At 40.0% G+C, this 21,448-nt stretch overlaps 1 protein-coding gene across 1 annotated transcript in view; it reads right to left on the bottom strand.

The window, feature by feature from the left end:
* LOC149081332 (bone morphogenetic protein 1-like) overlaps positions 1–21,448 on the bottom strand; it is a 265,551-nt gene that overhangs the window by 133,534 nt on the left and 110,569 nt on the right. Inside the window, exon 3 of the mRNA XM_089238168.1 lies at positions 2,372–2,624. Coding sequence (XP_089094294.1) covers positions 2,372–2,624 — 253 coding nt within the window. The remainder of the gene's footprint in view (positions 1–2,371; positions 2,625–21,448) is intronic.

The following is a 21,448-nucleotide window of genomic DNA, read 5'->3' on the forward strand; positions in this document are numbered from 1 at the left end:
ATTTCTTCCAACTTTTACTGTACTAAATAATTTTATACATTTAATAATAAACAATAAACGATTTTTCATTCTCTGCCTATAACTATTTTCCCTGTGAAATCGAATACTTTTTAAACTCATTTTTTTTATTCAAAATTTGCGTTAAAATCGATTTTTGGCAAATATTTAAGTGTCTTGGGGCACCGGAAGAAATTAATTGAAGTTGAAAAAATTTTGCATTTACGTTAGTATGCTTAAAAGACAACTTCTGAACCCCAAACCGATTCTTTTATCCACATTTCGATTTTTCGATCCACCCCCATTATACATTCTCTAATGTGAAAATTACGCTAAATTTCATTCAAATCCCGAAGTTTTCTTCTTGGTCGTTATTACTGTTATTTTTTTGACTCGTAGTACGACTGGAAGTTGCCGATATTTTCATGTGGGTAACCAAACTTTACTCTCGGAGCAGCGTTATGTGGAACTAGCATTACAAGGGATCAAAATTCCCCTCCCATAATGACTGAAAAACTAAGATTTTTTTTTTGCTCCCCTGGAAGGTGAAACTTCTTATCGAAAAATATTCTCGGATATTCTTAGGGGAGTCCTTAATGGACCCACTCTGAGGACCGTGGTTCAATTTACGACCTTCGGGTGAGCCTTCCGGAAGTCATACATTTTCATCGGCTTTCTTCATAAGAGGAGAAGTTGAACGTAGTAAGACACAAGAGATGGCAAACGTGATACACCGTAAAGAGGAGGGGAAGAAAACGGTTTTTTTCCCCCCGAGCAATGGACGTCTTGCAGTTGTCTAGCCTGTGTTGATAAACACAATGTATCTGTTAAGGGTAACATATGGCCACCGTATATTTATTCCTTGCTATTTACGTTCGTCCATCTTTTAACGGTGCTTCCTGTTCTGCTTACGTCTATCTCGTCTGAAGATGACTGATGCAGCAAAGCGATTGAAGCCCGATCATTTCGGTCACACTATAATCGTTTTACGCCATTCAGAAAAAAAAGATGGCAGCACTTCTCGAACACCTTTCATACATATCGGACACATCGGAAATAGAATAGGGCCACTCGTAAATTAATTCAAATGCTTCTCAGCATGTACCAATTGGTTTGAAGTTCCTCGTGACGTGTACAATTGTCATATTGTTCTTACATCATTTGTGGAAGGTTGACGAGTGGCGGTGATATTTTTTGTGAAGGCGCCATCTATTTGTGGTTTCTGTGGGCATGACCCCCACATCCTGTAGCGGGGCCCCTAGGCTGGAATATTTTGCGGGCCCCTCGGTCAGACTTTTAACGGGCCCCTTCTGTAGGTAATTCATAGCGTGAAAAAGCAAAAAAAATGATGATAACCGTCCCGGGCCCCCAGGGCTAGAGCCCTGTCAGTCCCCACTATGTGGGGGGAGGCATGTCTGTGGGGGATGGTGGGTTGAAGGATTTCTTCTTTGTCAACCTCTTGGATAGCAACTGCGGATTAGACGCTTCCTTCGTGGTATTCGAGCTCCGCTATGCCGATCCTGCCCCACCTGACAGTCTGATGCCTGCGTATATGCTATATGGTGATATGATGTTCGTTAAGAAGTTAGCGTGCTGCCGTCTATATTTCAAATTGGGAGTAAAGTATAACGATTGGATATTTATACCGTTGTTGAGTCTGTTGCTTCGTTGGCCAGATCTTGATTTCTGTGTCTGTCGTCTTGGGCGAGACTTTTTTAACGGAGAAATCAGGACGCACTTACGCCTCGAAGTTAGAAGACCAGAATCCGCCGACTAACATTGTGCCGTCTGTGGGGATCGAACCCTTTACTTAGCAATTTCTTTTCATGTCTTCTGGTGCTGTCATCTACCTTCGGAAAACGAAACTGTCTATTGATGAATATTTTAACCAGTGCAATTCAAGTGTTGCAAGGTCTTTAGGTCTGTTGCTCTCTGTGACGAGGTTTTCTAATGGAGAGATCGGGGTTGCATTTTCGTCTTAAACTTGGGAAACTAGCTTCAGCAGACCATCGATGGTCCCACATACTGATGGGCCCCTGGGATCTTTAGCGGGCCCCTTTTTAGACTTTACATGGGCCCTTCTTAAGTTAATTTATAGCGTGAAAATGCAAAAAAAATATTGAAATTGTCCAGGGGCCCCAGGGCTAGAGCCCTGTCAGCCCCCACCCCTCGTGAGGACCATGAAACCTACGGCGATCGAACCAGAGGAACCTTACACAACTGAGTGGGTTTTGAACTCATAATATGCCATCTTGCCCTTTTGATAGGCACAGTAAGCAAACGCCCAATCGATTTGGAGCTACCGCAAACAAAGCTGAAATCTGTAGAAAGAAGTTTCACTAATTTCAAGAGCGATATATCAATGCAAAATTACCTGTGTCTCCTCCGCAACTTCTTCTCGAGATTCCAGTGCCGTCTTCTCATTCTATTAACGTCTCCTTCGCCTTGCTTCCTACGTGTCGAACCAGTGGCGTAAGCGTCGATTGAGGTATTTGTCGAGACTGTGGTGGGCTTCCTTTTTGCTGCTGCTTGCTGTTGTTGCTCCGTCTCCAATCTTTGAGATTCTAGCTCGCGTTCGTACAAGTCGTTTTCTAATCTGCTTAGCGCTATGTCCCCAACGAAACCATCTGCGGAAAGGAGAAGAAAAGGTCAAATTCTTGTAGCCCATGACTGTCAAAATAGTAAAGTAAATTAAAAACTGATCGAAGAATTGACAAGAACGTCCAAAAAAAGGGCAGCTCGAAAATACAATATCTCATGAATTTAATCCATGAGTGATCCGCTGGATCATTTCCATTACTACCATTGCATGCACGACACATTTTGTACACTGAGATTACAATGTATTCAACTTTTTATGACATGAAAATTATAAAAAGGCAATACACACGCATTTGGGATTTTATGGGAGTGGAGGGCGTAGAAATTGGCGAAATTGGAATTCTTACGCTACAGTGGGTTCCGCGTAGCATTGACCTTCTGCACAGGCGGCCCGCGGAGCACTGACCTTCTGCACAGGCGGCCCGCAGTGCAATGACCTTCACCACCAGGGGTTTGCGAAGTCAAAAATTTTGGGAACTACCGACACATTTTTTTTTTGAAAACTTTAAGAAAACTTTACTTACAGGTGGCACTGTAAAGTGAAAAACTCAACATAACACGTAAAATGCAACACATACAGTTTGTGTGTATGAGTACACAATTTATGATTTATTATGACAATTTGCATTACGTAGATCTATCATCCTCGGGCTACATCTACACGGGTTAAAGGATGCCCATGTTGAAATATGGTAGTTTTATATCATGCAAATTGTCATAAACGTTGATTACGCACTGTATGAATTGCATTTTATGTATAAATGTCGTGTTCTTCATTGTAAAGCGCACCTGTGAGCAAAATTTGAACTTTTTTAATTTTTCAAAAAAAAACCCCCAAAAAACTGAGTCATGATAAGTATTTTAGGGCAAACCACAAATATTTATGACAATTAGTTGATTTGTAATTAATTTTTAAAATATATCTAGGACTTTCTGTCCATCTAACTTTGCTTAAAGAAAGTAATAACTTAATCGTTTTTCCCTCACAACTTTTGTAAAGTGCGAAAAATTTAAGCTTTCATTAAATCCATCCTAAGCTCAGCTAGAGTTTTCTGAGCTTAGACTCAAAAAAGAGGGAATAAAAACCCTGTCAAAATATGAAAAGCATGCGAAATATATTCAGGAACTTCTATGATCAAGTTCTATGATCAGCGTGAGCATCTATTCCATTCTCCTCTCAAGTGCTACTAGATCTAAGCAATGTTTTCTATACGAGACAGTATAGATGGGGCTCTTGAGCTATGGGTCATGACCCAGACTCGATTCGTAACCGTTTCCGAGATGGGTCGTAAAAAATCCGATTACAGCCACGTATTCTTGAGCTACGGGTCAGGAAACGAACTTAACCACTTTACGATCAAAGGACGCATCAATTCGTCCAAACGCCAGTGGAATGAAGTTTTGAAACAAGTTCACTCTGTTTTCTTTCCTCTCTCTTGATCATTCCGAAGTTTTGTTACAACCTTACAATTTTTTTTTCCTTTTGGTTTTTTGTACACCCTGATGGGGATTTTTTTTCCCTCACATATGATGGATGCTTCGTATAACAGTGAAAGAGAACAGGTAGGGTGAGGGTGAAAAGAAATCTAACTTTGTGTAACTACATTCTTATCCCCTTATCTTTCATACTGTCTTACTCTTTGTTTTTCTAACGTGCAGTTAGGTTAGGACAAGGTTACTATATTGCCGATTTGTCAAATAAACAGCATCCGAATATCTTGCCAATTCTCTTGTAAGCGAAGGCGTTAATTTGCAAGAGCTTCCTAGAGGAGTCTTATAAATTCACTTACAGTCCTGCTATGAATAAACTTATTCTATCGTTGGTTTCACTAATTGGGGAAAAAAATCACAGTGCCATGGGTCGCGAAACTTATGTTGTTGCTGAATATGGGTCGCGGCTGAAATAATGTTAAGAATCTCTGATATTGATGATCGCATTAATGGTTAGAAGTTTAGGGGTTGGTCCAAATCTGTTTTTCTCCCGTTTACAGGCAGGGTCGTCCAGCCTACATGTCTCCTCTTTAATTCCAATTTTGTGAGAGAGCATGCAGTTATCTTCAAAAATGTGTGCAGCTGGTTCCGAGACCACTACAGGTTTTCACTTATTCAGACTAGTGCACTTCGGACACGATATTTTCCCTTGAAAGAATAGTCTACTAACAGTTTCTGGTTACGACTCTCATGGAAATTATACAGATTGAATGCATCGATGAATAAAGGTAGCCGTGGCTCAATGAATCTGATACTATTTGGACCAACAAATAGCCATGGTGCTAAATGCAAAAAAACCGTGATATATGCCGTGAATACGTCTTTTGTGTCTAGAATCGCTTGATAAATACTTAATGAAATTGATATCATTGGATGTGTCTTTGAAATAGCTAACAGAAGACACCAATGTCATCTAATTGTCGCCTATATTGCGAATCTCTCAAGATATAGCGTAAAACAATTTCGTTAGGAAAGCGGGTCGCCAGTTCAAAAGAGGTATTCAAACCATAGTAATATCATTGGATGTTTCTTACTCTACCCGCAGGACATGTAAAACACTGATATACTCTAAACATTTCCTGAGATATGACCATTTAAATTATTCCGTTAAGCAACTTTTTGCGAATGCGGGGAATCCGGAAATATTACCTCCGACATTTCACCCGTGACATTTCGTCTCCGGTACATTTCGCATCCGGAAATTTCGCCCCTGGTACGTTTCATCACCGGAAATTTCACCTGCCTTGACAGTATGAGTGAGTGTGTGCATGAGTGATCAAGTGAAGTGCGTGACTGTGTGAGTGACTGTATGGTTGAGTGAATGGCCATGTGAATGATCAAGTGAGTGATATAACTCACATAATGTTTGTAAATGAACTCATACAATTTCAATGGGCGAAATGTCGTGTGTGAAATATCCGGGGCTGAATGCCCAACTCAGTCGCTCACTTAGTCACTCATATGATCATGCACTAGGTTACTCATGCAGTCACTTACTTTTCACTCATACGGGCAAGATAGGCGGAATGTCCTAGAATGAATGTCCAACTCGCTTGATCACCCATAGTCACTTCCTTGGTCACTCATGTGGTGAAGTGTCAGGGAATCTAAGTCACTTGATCATTCATTCACATGGTCACTCACATGCTCGTTCATACGGTCAGGCAGGCGAAATGTCAGGGGTGAAATGTACCGGGGATGAAACGTTCTAAGGGCAAAATGTCGCGCAGTTTCCGTAAACTTGCGAATGCATCCAGTATCAACAGATGATTTAAAAGACGTTTTCACATCAAAAATAATGTTTAAACGGGGGGGGGGGGAGAACTATTACTAAACCAGACATGCACCTCGTCTTTATTCCTCTGCGGAGTTTCTAACGAATTGGTACATGTTGGAATGCGTGTATGTATAGTGAACCCACCGTGAAATTTATTCAAGTGTAATGCTTGTTATGTGCAATGCTGCCATCTGCAATCATTTTTTTAAACTATGAGTTTTTCTCAACTTATAGTGAGTGAGGTTTAATGAATGAATGGGGGGGGGGCGGCTGAAATAATTAAGGATAAGAAAAACGGATGTAAAACGCTGCTATACTATGCTACGACCCAGCTAGTGACATCGATTGTGGAAATAATGTAGTACGTCCTATTAAACGAAAATCATCATTTCCGTCCAAATCTGCGTGACGTGTAAATCTCTTGATATACAGACAGACATGACCGCTGACCACTCAGAAAGACCATCTTGGGATGGTTTGTGCTCTTCCCCAAAGTGATGGGCGTTTACATACAGGGAAGATTAGATATATTTGAGAGAAACGAGAATAAAAATTTGCCGTTTAATTGATCTTTAAAATACAAAATTATATGAGTAAAAAATTACATTAAATTGCATAATGATATTTTTTATGATACGTTCAAAGCGTCGTGGTCTTGACATAGGCCTACGCGCGTTTCCTATTCTGAGAGGGCGTGGTTTACTCGCCCCCCGAGATGGTGTAAAAAGTGCAAGCAGATTATCCGCTTCAAGGGTGTATGACCGTAGTGCGCGACTGTTTCTAATTCTGGAAATCGGCATCGTTACTGATTATATAAAAATCCGAATTTCAAGTTTCAACTGGAAACAAAAATCTTATTCTATTCCTAAAAAAATCTATTCTTTCCTATTCCGGTGACCGGACCAATCCGAATAGGGAAACGCTCCGTTCATTTGCATAGCGTATCACCGCTTTGCGCGAGCCGGTGACTGAAAAAGAAGACTGATCTCGCAACTATCCGGTTATTACAGATTCCGCGCATGGCGATCTAGTACTTGAACTATTGATTGCATGTGCTATGGAAGAAAGATATTATTTACTGAATAACATAAATTGATATTCGTAAATTTTCTTTTGAAAACTTAAAAATTTGGTAAATTTAAAAATATCGACAGAATCGTTCAAGATCAGTAAGTAGTAAGGAGAAAAGATGACGGTATTCCTCATAAGCCCCGTTCACATGTGCGAGATTGGGGGGCCGCTTTGGTGATAATTACTGGCATGGCAACTTTTTTTCCCTCGTAGGGGGAAAACCATCTTTCTTGGGGTGGATTGGTGTCGACACCGACCTTCTCTCCCATAATCCTTTGCGCCGCGAAAACTACTGTAAGCTCCTTAGTCAGCCATCTTGAACCAACTACTTCCGTTCAACCCACGTAACCAGTGACGACTTCCGGAAAGAAGAGGGAGAAGGAAACTAAACGTCATGTGAATGGTTTGTAGCGAAAATCCCCGTTACCGGGAACTTCCCAACAAGCGGAGTTGGGTGAGAAATGAAGGCTCCCATCCATCGGCATTCGCCCCAGGCTCGGTAGGCAAAGAACTTGCTTCGGACGTTCTATGCCCGGATTCGAACCCATGGACAGTGACGGCAATCTTTATAGTGGAAGATGAGCATCTTACCACTGCGCCGCTCGGACTCTCACTCAACTTCTCTGGAACTGTACCGCGTGTCACTTAAATGTTCTGGAAATATGCCGTGGGAAACTTCAGTGTCCATGCCGCGGGTCGCTTAATTAATCTGCAGATGCACCGTTGGACACTTCAGTAATGTGGAACTGCACCGCGGGTCACTTAAATGATCCGGAAATGTATCGTGGGCCTTTCAAGTGTTCTGGAACTGCCCCCACTGCTTCTTCCAGCATGGCCCAGCCGCAAGGTAATCCGCTTATATCCCGCAAGGGACAGAGCGGGGGCCATGTTTGGTGTTATGCCCCCACCGCTGGCCGCTCAACTTCACCGCACACCAACTCTGGTCATATATCGCCCTAAAACAATTTCCAACTAGCGGAGTCGGGTGGGAAATAAAGGCTCCATCCATCGGTAGTCGCCCCAGGCTCGGTAGGTAAAGAACTTGCTTCTGACGTTCTATGCCCGAATTCGAACCCACTGACCAGCATGGTGTTTCCCATTCAGTGGTCTGCAAAACTCTAGGGCGGGGGGGGGGGGCATATGCCTTCAATAGTGGTTCAACGAGAAAAAATAATGAACAGGAATGGAAAATAGCTCTAGATTATGCTCTAGCTTCATAATTTTTCTCTCAAAAATTTTCATGGGCAGTGATCGTAACCTTCATAGTGGAAGACGAGCATCTTACCACTGCGCCACTCGGGCTCTCACTCAACTTCTCTGGAACTGTGCAGCGGGTCACTTAAATGTTCTGGAAATATGCCGTGGGAAACTTCAGTGATGTGGAACTGCACCGTGGGGCAATTGAGTAATCTGGAAATGCACCGTGGGGAAGTTCAATGATTTGCAACAACGCCGCTGGCCGCTTGAGGTATCTCTAACTGTGCCGTGGATCACTTAAGTGATCTAGAAATGTATCGCGGTCGGCTGCGGTGCTAACCGTGTCACATGTTACTCAAGTGATATGTAAATAAGCCGCAGGTCGCCTAAGTGATCTCTTTATGTGTCACTTGGTTTCTTCGTACAAAATTACGCTTGAGGTCACGGGCCACATCAGATGAATCCAAAGGCCGAATTTTACCCGCGGGCCATGGGCTGAGCACGGACTACACCAGTGGTTCCTAAAGTTTTTGAAGCGCGACCTCCTTTTCGATAAGAATTTTATCGGCACCCCCCGTATGGGTGACCATATGTCCCGTTTTCCCGTGCAAATTTTTTTTGTTTTCCTGGTTTTTTGTGTGGATGAATGTCTTTTCATTTACTCAATCAGAGTGATGAATGAAATCAAGCAATTATTCAATATTTAGTTAGCAGAACTGTTTTATTATGAGATTTCCAACTACCCACATGTTTTTCAGCTTTGAACCCTGTGGAAGGTGTCATCAACACAAGCAGTCGCAAGTTGGTACGGAATGCGTTTCACGCGCATCGTAATGGTCCAGACAGGGTAACCAAACTCAGGATCACCGTTATCAAACGCATGGCCCAGTGTAAGAATATTTTCGGGTTCCTTTTGTAGGAAGAATAATTTTATTTGATTCGTTATATTTTTTTGAATATCCATAATACTTTTATGGTTGTGGCAGAGCCACACCCATGCTTATTATGCAAAATTATTTCTCAAATACAGGAGTATTTTCTATTATATAGATTACTCGGTGCACTTCCCACAGTAAATTTAATCCCTGTCTTCCCTCTTCCCGATATTTTTAAGCCCTTATATCTTTAATGACTTCACTTTATCATTAAAGGAGCTTCACAAACGACACATTAGCGATATTAATTGTTCATAATTCAAAATGTGGAAATTTTATCTCTTCATTCACGCAGGTTCTGGGTTTCAATACTTAATAATATTCTTAAATCAGTTGATTCTCTCTGATTTCTGAATCCCCTGTAAAAATATTAACTTGCTCTATCGGTTGTTTTACATGTAGAATTTGCTAAAATTACACTGTACGATACGTGTATGGTAAGGTGGCTGTTCAGCTGAACGATAAGAATCGCTACGAAAAATAAACATCTTATTCGGTCGTTTTCATTTTGGAGAATCTCTCACGACCCCCCTAGTTCATTAACGTGATCTCCCACGGGGTCACGACCCACACTTCTGAATCCACTGTATTGGACTATAGGCAATTCCAAACAAGATTAAAAAAAGTATCGTTGTAGAAGGATTTATCGTTGTATCGAATATTGTTGTAGTGAGGTTTCAGTGCACAGTGTATCACCTCTTAACGTTAATTTTGTGAGCGCACACAAGTCATCCCCGTCGTTCATGAAAAAAAAGATCTTTAAAATTTGGGCAACTGGTTTCGAGCCCACTATAGATTTTTCGCTCATTCAAGGCCCGTTTACACGTGCAATATTGCGGTAGCATTGAGAATTCTTGCACCCGCTTGACGACTTTTTTTCCCTCGTAAGGAATCAGGAGGAAAAATATTTACACCCTCTTTATGAAGATTTTTGAGGTGCAGTATCCCCCTTCCCCATAATCCTTTGCGATTTTTCCCTGTTGTGGAAAGAAATGGAACGAGTCTACATGGGAAATAGAAAAAGCGGCTTTATGTAAACCAGCTTCAATGACTTTCAGCAAAACCCGTTTACGTACACCGGCACTTTACCGACAATTTCCAGACGTCGTCAGAGGTCACGTGGGTCGGACGGTTCAATTCGTCGCGCAAAGGATAATATAGGAAAGGAAGTTATACTCTTCAAGTATCCCCAACAAAGAAGGAGCAATTCCTGCTCCCCATTCAAGCGTGTGCTAAAATTCCCATTGCTAACACGATGTTCGACATGTAGACGGGGCTATCCAGTTTCACTTCAGACAGGATATTTTTACTACAACAATAGCAAAAATATCATTGACGATTGAAGGTAGCCGATACTCAATGTATCTGATACTTTTTTTTTTGCCAAAGAAAATAAACATGGTGATAAAAAATAACAATTAATGCAAATGCCATGTTCAATTATTGACCGAAATTAAGAATAAGAAAAACTAAGGGAAAGCAAGTGTGACAAGAGTCATCTAGTGACATCAATTGTAAAACGATTTAATAAGCCTCAGTTCTTGATTTAATATTATAATTACACCAAAATCTGCATAAAATACATTTTTAAATAGAATGTGTAATGTATTTGAGAGAAATAAGACTAAAATTTTACGGTTGATAGTATTAGAAAATAAAAAATTATATAAATTAAAACCAATATTACAATATCTGTTTGGGCTATTTATTAATCATCAACTGTCAGTGTGGGTTGCGTAAACCCACTATGAAGATTTTTGTGGTGCAGATCTGTTTGAGGGTCAGTAAAATGTTAAGTTGAGTAATTTGTACGTTAGAGCTCTTGCTGGAAACTCAGGCTTACCTACCTGCCATTTTTATGCGAAGTGTGACATCATTAATTATTATTCCGCGTTTTTCAACGATCAGACGCCACTTTGAAGGAAAAAAAACTGATTTTGTCGCTTGAAAATGTAGGACGGTTAATCCGCCCGTTTGTCAAAGCTCCTCGTGTTTACCATTATTTCCCAACCTATACGATGCCACGGACCTCCTGTAGCGGTGGTTAATTTCTACACCCCCCATAAAATTTAAAAAAAAAAAATTTCTATATTTTCTTAACATAAATTGAAGTAATTACAGCTCCACATCCCCTAAATATGTTACCATTCATGCAATGGTAATAAATAAAATGATCCCGTGGAACCTTTACAAAGCACTCACTGGACCCTTCGGGGGTTCTGCGGACAACAGGTTGAAAACACCGGTGTATACGAAGCTCTGTTGAATTGAAGACAGCCAATACTGTGTTCATGTGCATTCATCAATAGACCTGACCTCCTATTCACCATGGCTGAGGTTAATCTCTCTTTATGGAGAAGATGAGGGGGCCCAGCATTTCGTACCCACGAGCGACCGAGAATGTAGTGATCTACTAAAATATAGTGTGAACTAATACGAAGTTCCTGAGTTGTCTACACGAACGTAACTATCCAATTGAGAGGAGTCTATGAACGTCTTATAATGAAGAAATAAAAATTTTCGAACTCGAAATTTCAAATCCAAAATGTCTACACTGGCTATGCTATAGTTGTCCTTGAGTGATTCGTACAGTTTAGGGGGTTCTTAACCTTTTTCAGCCGCGACCCAAAAATCAACAGAATAATGAACAGTGTGACCAATCGGTCTATTTGTAATTAAAAAATTCTAATTGAATATTTGTGATTAACAAACTATGTCTTTTTTTCGAAATAAGTGAAACAATTCTATGGCATCTTAACAGCAGGGCAGGAGCCCAGGGCCCCAAATCGAACATGCCGGGGGAATTGTTGAACAATCTCACTAATTCCAAAATTATATAATTCATAAATTCGGAGTTTTCTTTGGGATGCGTAGAATTATTTCACTAGCGAAAATTTTTATTGTTTCAATCATTTTTCATCAATTCTGAAATCGTTTTCCTTTAACTATGAAATTTTCTTTTAGAAATAATTCTCGAATTACGTTCTATTTCAAATTCTCATCATGTCTGAATTTTCATTAGTGTTTGTGGTGAACGTGTTACTATTCTTATATTAGCCTAGATAACTTTTAGAATTCCTACGCATTCTGAAATAATATCACATGCCATTTCGGATGCCGAATTCTCCGCCAAAAATACTGTTTGTAATATCGTGGCTGAACAGTGTCCGAAAAAATGTTGGGATACCAGCCTAAGCCATCGAAATCGTTCAAGACACCCCTAAAACCAATGGTGCAACAAATAGATTTATAACCGGATTTGTGTAAGTGGAGTAGTACGACCCATCTCAAGAGTGCCTGTGACCCAAAGGTTAAGAACTCTTTATATCAGGTCGATATAAGGCAGGGGGTGGCCAACCCCCGACAAGCGTGTCCCCTTTTCAAAAACTAAAAGGGAAATCTATTCCATCTTTTCAAAAATTAAAAGGCATATCTGTCCATTCAAAGATATTCTTTCCATTATTTAAACGATCTTTTTCTTATGAATAATGGTCTCGTGGGGCTGTCTGCCAAACCTATATTTAGTATGGTAAGGACTTTTAAAATAACTATGCGATGCCTTTCTATTCAATGCTTTTCTATGTTAGGTTTATCATCTTTGGACATTTTTGCTGAACGTCCTATGTTTACAAGATTTAGGATCGTCTACATAGGGAGCATGCAATTACATTTTTTCTCCATGAATTTTCTTCGGGGAGGGGAAGCTAAGCCTTCTTACATAGTTTATCGAGTAGGGTGCCCAAGCACCCTGAATCCTCAGGTTCCGGTATCTATGTACAGCATAGTGTAGGTAAGATGAACTTCTTACACAATCTGCATTGCGTTAATCGAATTTCTGACTCAAAAGAGTGACAAACTGAAAATTCTGAAGAAAATAAGAGGACAACCGAACAATATTTTACAGGAACGGAAAGAATTCTTGGGTCCCGTAAAACGGGACGCATAGCATGCGCGTTAAAATTCTTAGAGTTTCACGTGCATCGAAAATTATCTTGATTGTGGCATGGCTTGGAAGAATGTTGGCCACCCCTGATATAAAGCCGGGCTTTCCTAGGAGCAGGTTTCCTGAGCAGCGTGTGCAACGTGAATCGCCCAGCTCGATCCACTCATCAATAGGAAAAGGCGGTGCGACTGTTTTCCTACAGAGCACAACACGCCTCACGCCAGCGCTTTACGTCGGGCGCGATTGGCCGACTGCTTCTAGAGGATTCAAATGCGTCGTGCGCCGTGCGTTTTACCGATCTTGTCTTCACTTTTGTTGTGTTTTACCCCCTTTCTTTCGGTCTCCCTTTTTTTTTTATTGTGCAAAATGGCGGAAACAAATCGATATGCAGAGGACAAAACCGCTGATACCCCACGCTAGTAAAACACAAACGCGTAGCGTGATAAAGTAACACCTTTCTGCGGACACGAAAGGTGCCTATTCGGTTCACGCGGCGCAGAAAAACATACTCCTAGGAAAACCCGGCTTAAAGAATGATCGGAATACGATGGTTTACGAAACAAGCAGTCAACGGGACCGTTTTCTGCCGGTATGCCGAAGACACAATTCTTCGAATCTTATACAGTCAAACCTCGTTAGTGCGTCACCCGGTTAGCACGTCACTCCGCTCACCGGGTCACTTTTTGGAAGTTCCAATTATCCTCAGGCAGGAATTGGCACAGCTATGGCTTACTCCGTTTAACGAGTCACTCCGCTTACTAAGTCATATTTTTGCTCTCCCAAGAGTGACTCATTAACGAGGTTTGACTGTAAATACTTGAGGAATTCTCAACTCCATCAGACGGAAAGAAGACGACACCGACCTGGGCATATACAACCCCAATTCGAAAAATTAGAATATAGTGGGAAAATGTATGTTTGATGTTTTAAAATAAATGATATCTTTAATCCTGGGCGCTGGGAGCCCAGGAAAGCTTTGCATTTCGAATGTAACTGTCAATTCTAGTGTATACCAAGAAGATTCTGCATCTAGTCATACTTCAAAGACGACAAGAACTGGCTTAAAAAGTTCTTAAAGTTAACTTTCTGTAAATTCACCCGATATGAACCCAATAGGGAATCTGTGGGGCCATCATGGGGAGACGTCTGCAGCAATTCGCCCCAAAAAGAAACAAAAATGAACTTTTGTCTCACTTGAAATCCGTGTGGGCCAATTTCCCTAGCGATGACTGTTAAAAAACTTGGCAATAATATGTCAAATCGTTTACGAGATGTTATTAGGGCAAAGAGGGGATGCCCCCAAGTACTGAAGGTTTCTGAATTGGTTGTTTTGAAAAATCTATGCTCTTTCTTTCCAGTTTATTGTAATTTTTTTTGAATCAACTATACTAAAGTATCATAATTTTATGATTTTTCGGAAAAATTCATTCCGTTTCTATTTTTTAATGTATAATTTTTTTTCTTTTATGATACATTCATAGTATATAAAAAGCAACAATATTGTGAAAAAGAAAAATTTATGTAACGTAAATAATATATGCGAGTCATTTCTGAACGCCCAGCACTGTGAACGGAGGCTCTCGCCACAGTGGAGCAGCACCTCCTAGAGATAGAAGGTCTCCGCACTCTGCTTGTGACGTCAGTAAGTAGTTCAGTTTCCCCTCAGAATATTCAGGGGTAAAAAAATCCCTGCTCGTGTCAGTAGACCAGACCAGCATCAGATATTTACCCCCAGTGTCATTGCTGTGAGGAAAAGAAATGATCGGGCTCAGAATTGGCGATTTCTATGAACCACATCCAATCACTACGCGATATTTGTGAGCCAATCAGGAAGATTCTACGCCAAAATAAGAAGAAACGAAATTGGATAATGTGTTTAAAAATGTGGCAAACTTGCTAGGTAGTCTGCATGACGTTTATGGCAAACAGTGCAGAGGATTCCTAGCCCTAGGAGGTGGTGAGTGGAGGCTCTGTATGTTTTCTGTGTGTGTATATTGCATATTCCGTAAAAGGAAAGGGGAACAAAACTGTCCAGCACTGCGGACAGAGGCTTTGTTTCTTCGTTTGCCGTCACAGTGGAGGCACTGCATATATTTTTTGCATATATTGTGTATTTAGAACATTCTCGAATATCTTCCACTTCAACATGCCAAATTCTTCTTACTTGCCCCACAAGTCTTTTCCACACTTCTTTTGAAATCCCAGGTTGTGGTGTCCGGCCCTTATTTGCCACTGGGCGCACGTGCAATTTTTCGCCCTAGTCATTGGGTTCAGCTATTCATTTCAGTCAAATGTCTTGTACGTTGCATCGACTTGGCTGTCTCCATGGGGAGAACGACGCCAGTGATTCGAAACTTGCGAGCACGGGGAGACACCACTATAAATCTTTGCTAACTTTTCCGACACAACTGTTCCTCTTTTGAGGTAACGGAAGTAAGGTGCTTTGTATCAGTCCGGGGTTGTGAGCGGTTCTATCAATTATCTATATTCTAATTTTATGAACGGAGTTGTACGAGAATATACGTTTACACGACGTGCCATTCGATCGTCTTTTTGTCAAAATCATCTATGCTGCGTGCATCAAATGTGTGATGGAATTTATAAACGAAGCGTTTGACGATGAGTATACAAAAGGAAAAAGAAACTAATAAAATAGAAAATAACCCTCTCACATGCATCGACGAGATATCTCGCTTCCTTAAAAGTCTATTTTCACAATGACAAGTCCCAGATATTTGGTAGAGATGATTTTTCCTCTATTGAACACAGTTTCCTATCCACTTAATTTGCACCCGATGACAATCGAAAGAAAGCCTACTTCATTAAAAAAATGCTTTACATTGGGATCTAGTGATTTCTGCTATGCTGAGGATAATAAAAACAGAATAAGTTAAATAAACGAACATCCTACGGTTGCTTGTTGAAAAATTGAACTAACACAATTCATAGCTGTGACAGAGACGCCTGAATAATAATTTTAAGAAACATGGAAAATAACATTTTTATACGGCACAAACAGAAAAGTTCTTTGCCTCGATCAGATGCACTGAAGGGAATTCATCCGATGGTATTCCGATAAAATACCGTCGAGATATCGGTGATTAAAATTCTTTATTTTTGCCATTTTTCACCTGCTAGAAAAACGAAGAAAGCGGCAAAAGATCAACATTTCAATTCAATCGATATCTCGGTGGATTCCGGTCCAAATTCCACTGGATCAAATTCTTTCAGTACAATAAAAGAAAATTCAGATTAACTTTTTATTTTATGAGGGGATTGGGAATAAAAACTAACGAAATTATAATTTCACAATCACAGCTGAATTTCTCTTTTTTACTCATGATTTCCCATATTTCAGTTTCAGAATCAACCATAGCCACTTCTGTATAAAACAGCTACTACTACTACTACTAAACCAGACATGCACCTCATCCATATTCCTCTGCGGAACTTCTAACGAATTGGTACATGTTGGAATGTGTGTGTACGTATAGCGAACTTTCCGTGAAGTTTGTTTCTATGTAATGTTTGTTATGTGTACTGCCATCTGCCATCAATTTTTCTAACTATGAATGAAGTTTAATGATTGTATAATTGTATTGCTGTGGGCATGTTGCTCTCTGCGGCGAGACTTTTTAACGGGAAGTTCGGCTCACATTTGTGCCTCGAAGTTGGGAACCACAGAAAACCAACTTCAGCCGACCAACACTGTGGTGAAGGTGGGGTTCGAACCCGTACAGTATTTTAAAAACATTGAGATATATCAAAATTACTGAAATTCTGATTTCACGATCATAGTTGAGATTCTCCCTTTTTACTGGCCATTTTCCACCAAATTATATTTCAATTTTAGAATCAACCATAGAAATTGTTTTCCTTTCGTATACTTTACTATGAAAGAGTAATGGGTTCTTTAGTATTTTGAAGCCTGGTTCCCAACTTCGGAGAGCAAATGTGAGCCGATCTCCCCGTTAAAATGCCTCGTAACAGAGAGCCACACGCCTGCAACGGCGTGCAATTAACCAATCATTACACTTCACTCGTGGTTAGAGGAATCGACGGCAGATGGCAGCACTACACATATAACACGCATTACACACAAACAAACTTCACGTTAGATTCACAACACGTACACACAGACACACATTCCGGCACGTACCTATTCGTTAGAAATGCGGTAGAGGAATGTGTACGAGCTGCATGTAAGGTTAAGTAGTAGTATTTTGAAGCCCTATTCATTACTTAAGGTTGTAAAAAAATTAATGAAATTATAAATTCACAATCACAGTGGAATTTCGTTTCTTATTTCCAATATTTTACTTCCACTTTACAACCCAACCACAGAATATTTATTCCTTTCGGAGAGTTTTGTATAAAAGAGTAAGTTTTTCAGCATTTTGAAGCCTTGTCATTGCTATTCCAAAAATAACTGAAATTATAAATTCACGATCACAGCTTGATTTCAGTTTTTTACGGGTAATTTCCCCCATGCTTCACTTCAATTTTAGGATCAACCCTAGAAATTCTATCCCTTTCGGAAACTTTCGTATAAAAATCCAGACCCCTTTTTCAGTAATTTGATGCATTCTTATTGCGGTTCAAAAAATTACTGAAATTAAAGTAGAATTTCAATATTTTTACAGGATATTTCACATATTTTTACTTTATTTTTAGAATCAACCGCAGAAATTGTGCTCCTTTTGGACACGTGTAGAAAAGCAAGGAGTTCTTATTGATATCCAAGTCTTATTATTGCGATTCAAAAAATTACTGAAATTACAAATTCATTACCAAAGCTCAATTTCTCTATGTTTACTGGTCACTTCCCATATTTCACTTCAATTTTAGAATCAGTCATAAACATAGTATTACTTTAAGGGCACTTGTGCATAAAAGAGAAAATATTTCTTAGTATTTTGAACCGATTTTTTACTGTTCAAAAAATTACTGGAATCACAAATTCATGATTACATCTCAATTTCTCTCTTTTTACCAGTCATTTCCCATATTTCAATTCAATTTTAGAATCAACCATAAGCATTCCCTTCCTTTTAAGACACATGTATAAAAAATAATGTGTATTTTTTTTACTATTTCGAAGCGCAATTATCACGATTCAAAAAATTTATTGTGAGATCATAAATTCACGATCACAGCTTAAAATTTCAATCTTTTCGCAGGTACAATTTCTCCTACTTTACACTAAACTTTAGAATTAACCGAAGAAATTCTAGTCCTTTCGGACACTTTTGTATAAAAAAGAAGCAAGGAATTTTTGCAGAATTTTGGAGCCTTATTATTACGGTTCAAAAAAATAAGAGCATGACTCAACGCTTTCACGGTATATAAGGGGGAAAAAAAAGCAATGGTAAAATAGTAAAAGCAAAAAAAAAACGGAATAACAAGCTCCCCACGAAATGCCCCCTAAAATCTTTTTATTCCCATTCCTACGGCCGGGAAAAGCAAATACCTCGAAGTAAATACGGTCTTTATGTGTGTTCGTACATCTCCTCATCCGTCAAAAAAGAGTCCGTTTTTTTCACTCTTGAGAGAACAAACGAGTCCGAATCCGAAAAAAAAGCACGAAACTCGGGCAAAGAAAATAACACAAAATGGAAAAAAACACAGTTTCTTCTGTGGGACAAGCAAGGAAGAAAAGAAAAATCACCCAAAAATAAACTTTAGGGCTCCTTAAAACTTATTACATAGTGGGGGGAGCAGATGTTAGAGAGGATCTCATATGTCCGCGGATTATGTTTATTCTTGGAGTATTTGATGTTTATTTATCGTTGTACGGATGAATTTAGCCGGGTATATATAACTCCAATCATACTTGTCCGGTTGAGAAAGTTGAGCATTAATTATACCACGTGGTGATAGACCAGAGTTGTTAGGGGGTAAGGACGGTTGGTTTCGTGAAGGATATTTTGGAGGAGAAATGCTTGAACACTTTCTTCGTCGGCGCTCTTTTGGTCGCTCGTATACAGTCAAATCTTGATAAGTCGAATGTGCAGTGGGAAAATTCGAATTATCGGAAATATTCTGATTTCAAAGCGAGCGGAAGAATCGTTTATCAAAATAACAGGGCTATTTAGGAATATATCGTATTAGAGGCCCGATTCAAGTATTACGTCAGCAGATTTTTAGCCATTTTTGTCACCCCCCCCCCCACTTGTCAGCAGCTGAGAATATTTCATATCTTCTAAAAAGATAATATTTCAAAATTATAATTAAAAATCCCCCCCCCCCCGCAAGTACCCGTGTTTCTGTCATTCTTTTGATTACTCCCATGCTTTGCACTCTGTTTTGGTCACTCACCGACACGATTACACAAACTTAACACGTAGTAGTCGCGTATGACAACTACGAACTTTAAACTTTATTTGAACAGCGTCAGAAGAATTGAAATAATTTATAAGAAAAATTTACTCACGCCCTTCTGCTTTAAAAAAATTTAAGTATTTAAACCTAACTTATTAGTAATAAAATATACAAAAATATTTCATTTGGATGAAAATTTTGCCAAAAATATGATAAATTAGATAAGACTCAATATATTTCTTATGCCATTAACCGAAATCACCTGAAATTTGTTTTTTGTTGTGTTCGCTAGATGTCAGTGTCGTTGTATGTACATGTGTGAACCACGTGTATCTAGAACACATACATTTATTTCTCTACGAAATTTCTAATGAATCGATGCATGTCGAAAGGGATGTTCTGAGTTTGCATGTGTGTGCCCCCATCTTGGAAACCCTTTGGGTAGTGGCCCATAGCTCAAGAATCCTTGGTTGTAAATGGATCAGCCCAATCCTTCTCGGATCTACTTCTGAATCAAGTTTGGATATGGTCCACAGCTGTAGAGCCCCTGGATGTTTGTGGACGACTCATCTTGGAACCCAAACACCCTACGACAGAAGTTTGGGACACGACCCGTAGAGGTTAAGAACCCCTTGCCCGATCCACACATCCAAGTGAAGGTAAATGTGTTGAAGGTCCGCTGTCTACGGAGTTCTTCTTCAAGTGGGAGACCGGCTCGCATTCACGCAGAAAAACAACTCCAGCCGACCACCACTGTGCCGCCAATGGGATTCGAACCTGGATCCTCACGGTTTTTCGTAAATCTCATCAGGGATTCCAGTGTAGGGGCCTTTTTGCTGGTTTGTGGGGCAACCTTTACCCGACAGACAAGGGATGGAGATTACTTTACCCTTTTCCCGTTAAAAATTATGGGTAGGTAGGGGATGACACCAAAAGGGATACTGGCCCCAGGCGACAGAAAAATTTTTCTTTTCTAATAATTGTAAATGAATGTCCAGAGATTTAGGCAACGAAAGATGCCCTTTATTATCTGACGTTTCGGGTATCCATAGAAGGGCAAGGGTGCGGAAACAAAATGCGCTGGTTTCCGATTCTGCACGTCAACGCCGATTCGGTTAAGAAACCTGGAATTCAGGTATTTCCAGATCTTTTTACCAATCCGTAACGGCGCCGACTTGCAGAATCGGAACCAGGGAGCATTATATTCGTACCCTAAGGTAACAATACCGTTGGTATTTAATGATAATGCGTTGATGGAGGTAGCCATCCAGTTAGGGGAACTAGGGGCGCAATTCATAGCATATTGCACTACAAATTCAACAAATTTTTAGGTGGCCACGAAAAGGAAAACTTGTGACCGTGACCACTGAACGTTATACAGACCGCCGAGCTCAAAAGAGCCCTCTCCATCATCATGGAGTAACACAATGTCAACATTATGCAAACGATTTGTTCGTACATCAAAACTTTGTTCTTCAAGTTTGGACTTCGGATAGCAAAATATCAATAGATTCTCTAAGAGGATCTGAGCCTTTTGGATTTTGTTCTTGGTATGGCTCCTGAAGTTGAGTCTTCCATGCAGGGTGACCGCCAGGTACTTTGATTGAGTCGATGGCACGATATCTTGTCACTCTATGATTATGCTCGTATTTGATGGGACACCTCGGTTTGTGGGCCACATCATTACACATTTGTTCACATTCAACTTGGCATTGTTGTATGCATTCCATCTTTCGGTTGGCTTCCTGTCGGTTGAAATTAACATAACATTGCCAGCGTATAAACCCAGGATACCCTTTGGTACCATAGGATAATCATCCATGGAAATATTGTGTATCATCGGGCCCCAAGCTGGAGCCTTGGTTAATTAATGCGCTTATACGCCTTTTTTCTGATAATGAACATGACCTGAAAGGTCCCAAAAAATAAATGGGAACTCAAAAATTTGATTATGATTGAGCGGTAGCCCCTATTTATCATTTTGAAAAACAGCCCTTCATGCCAAATTTTATCGAAAGCTCGACTGCAATCTAAAAGGGCTGCAACAGAGTAGTCTCTATAAATTTTAGCTGCTTGAAGGCATTCGATCACCCTAAACGAGCTGATCAACTGTTC

The sequence above is a fragment of the Pholcus phalangioides genome, unplaced genomic scaffold (assembly GCF_987345545.1).
Source record: "Pholcus phalangioides strain wild (caught in Gottingen) unplaced genomic scaffold, Ppha-v1.0 ptg000010l_1, whole genome shotgun sequence".
NCBI lineage: Eukaryota > Metazoa > Arthropoda > Arachnida > Araneae > Pholcidae > Pholcus > Pholcus phalangioides.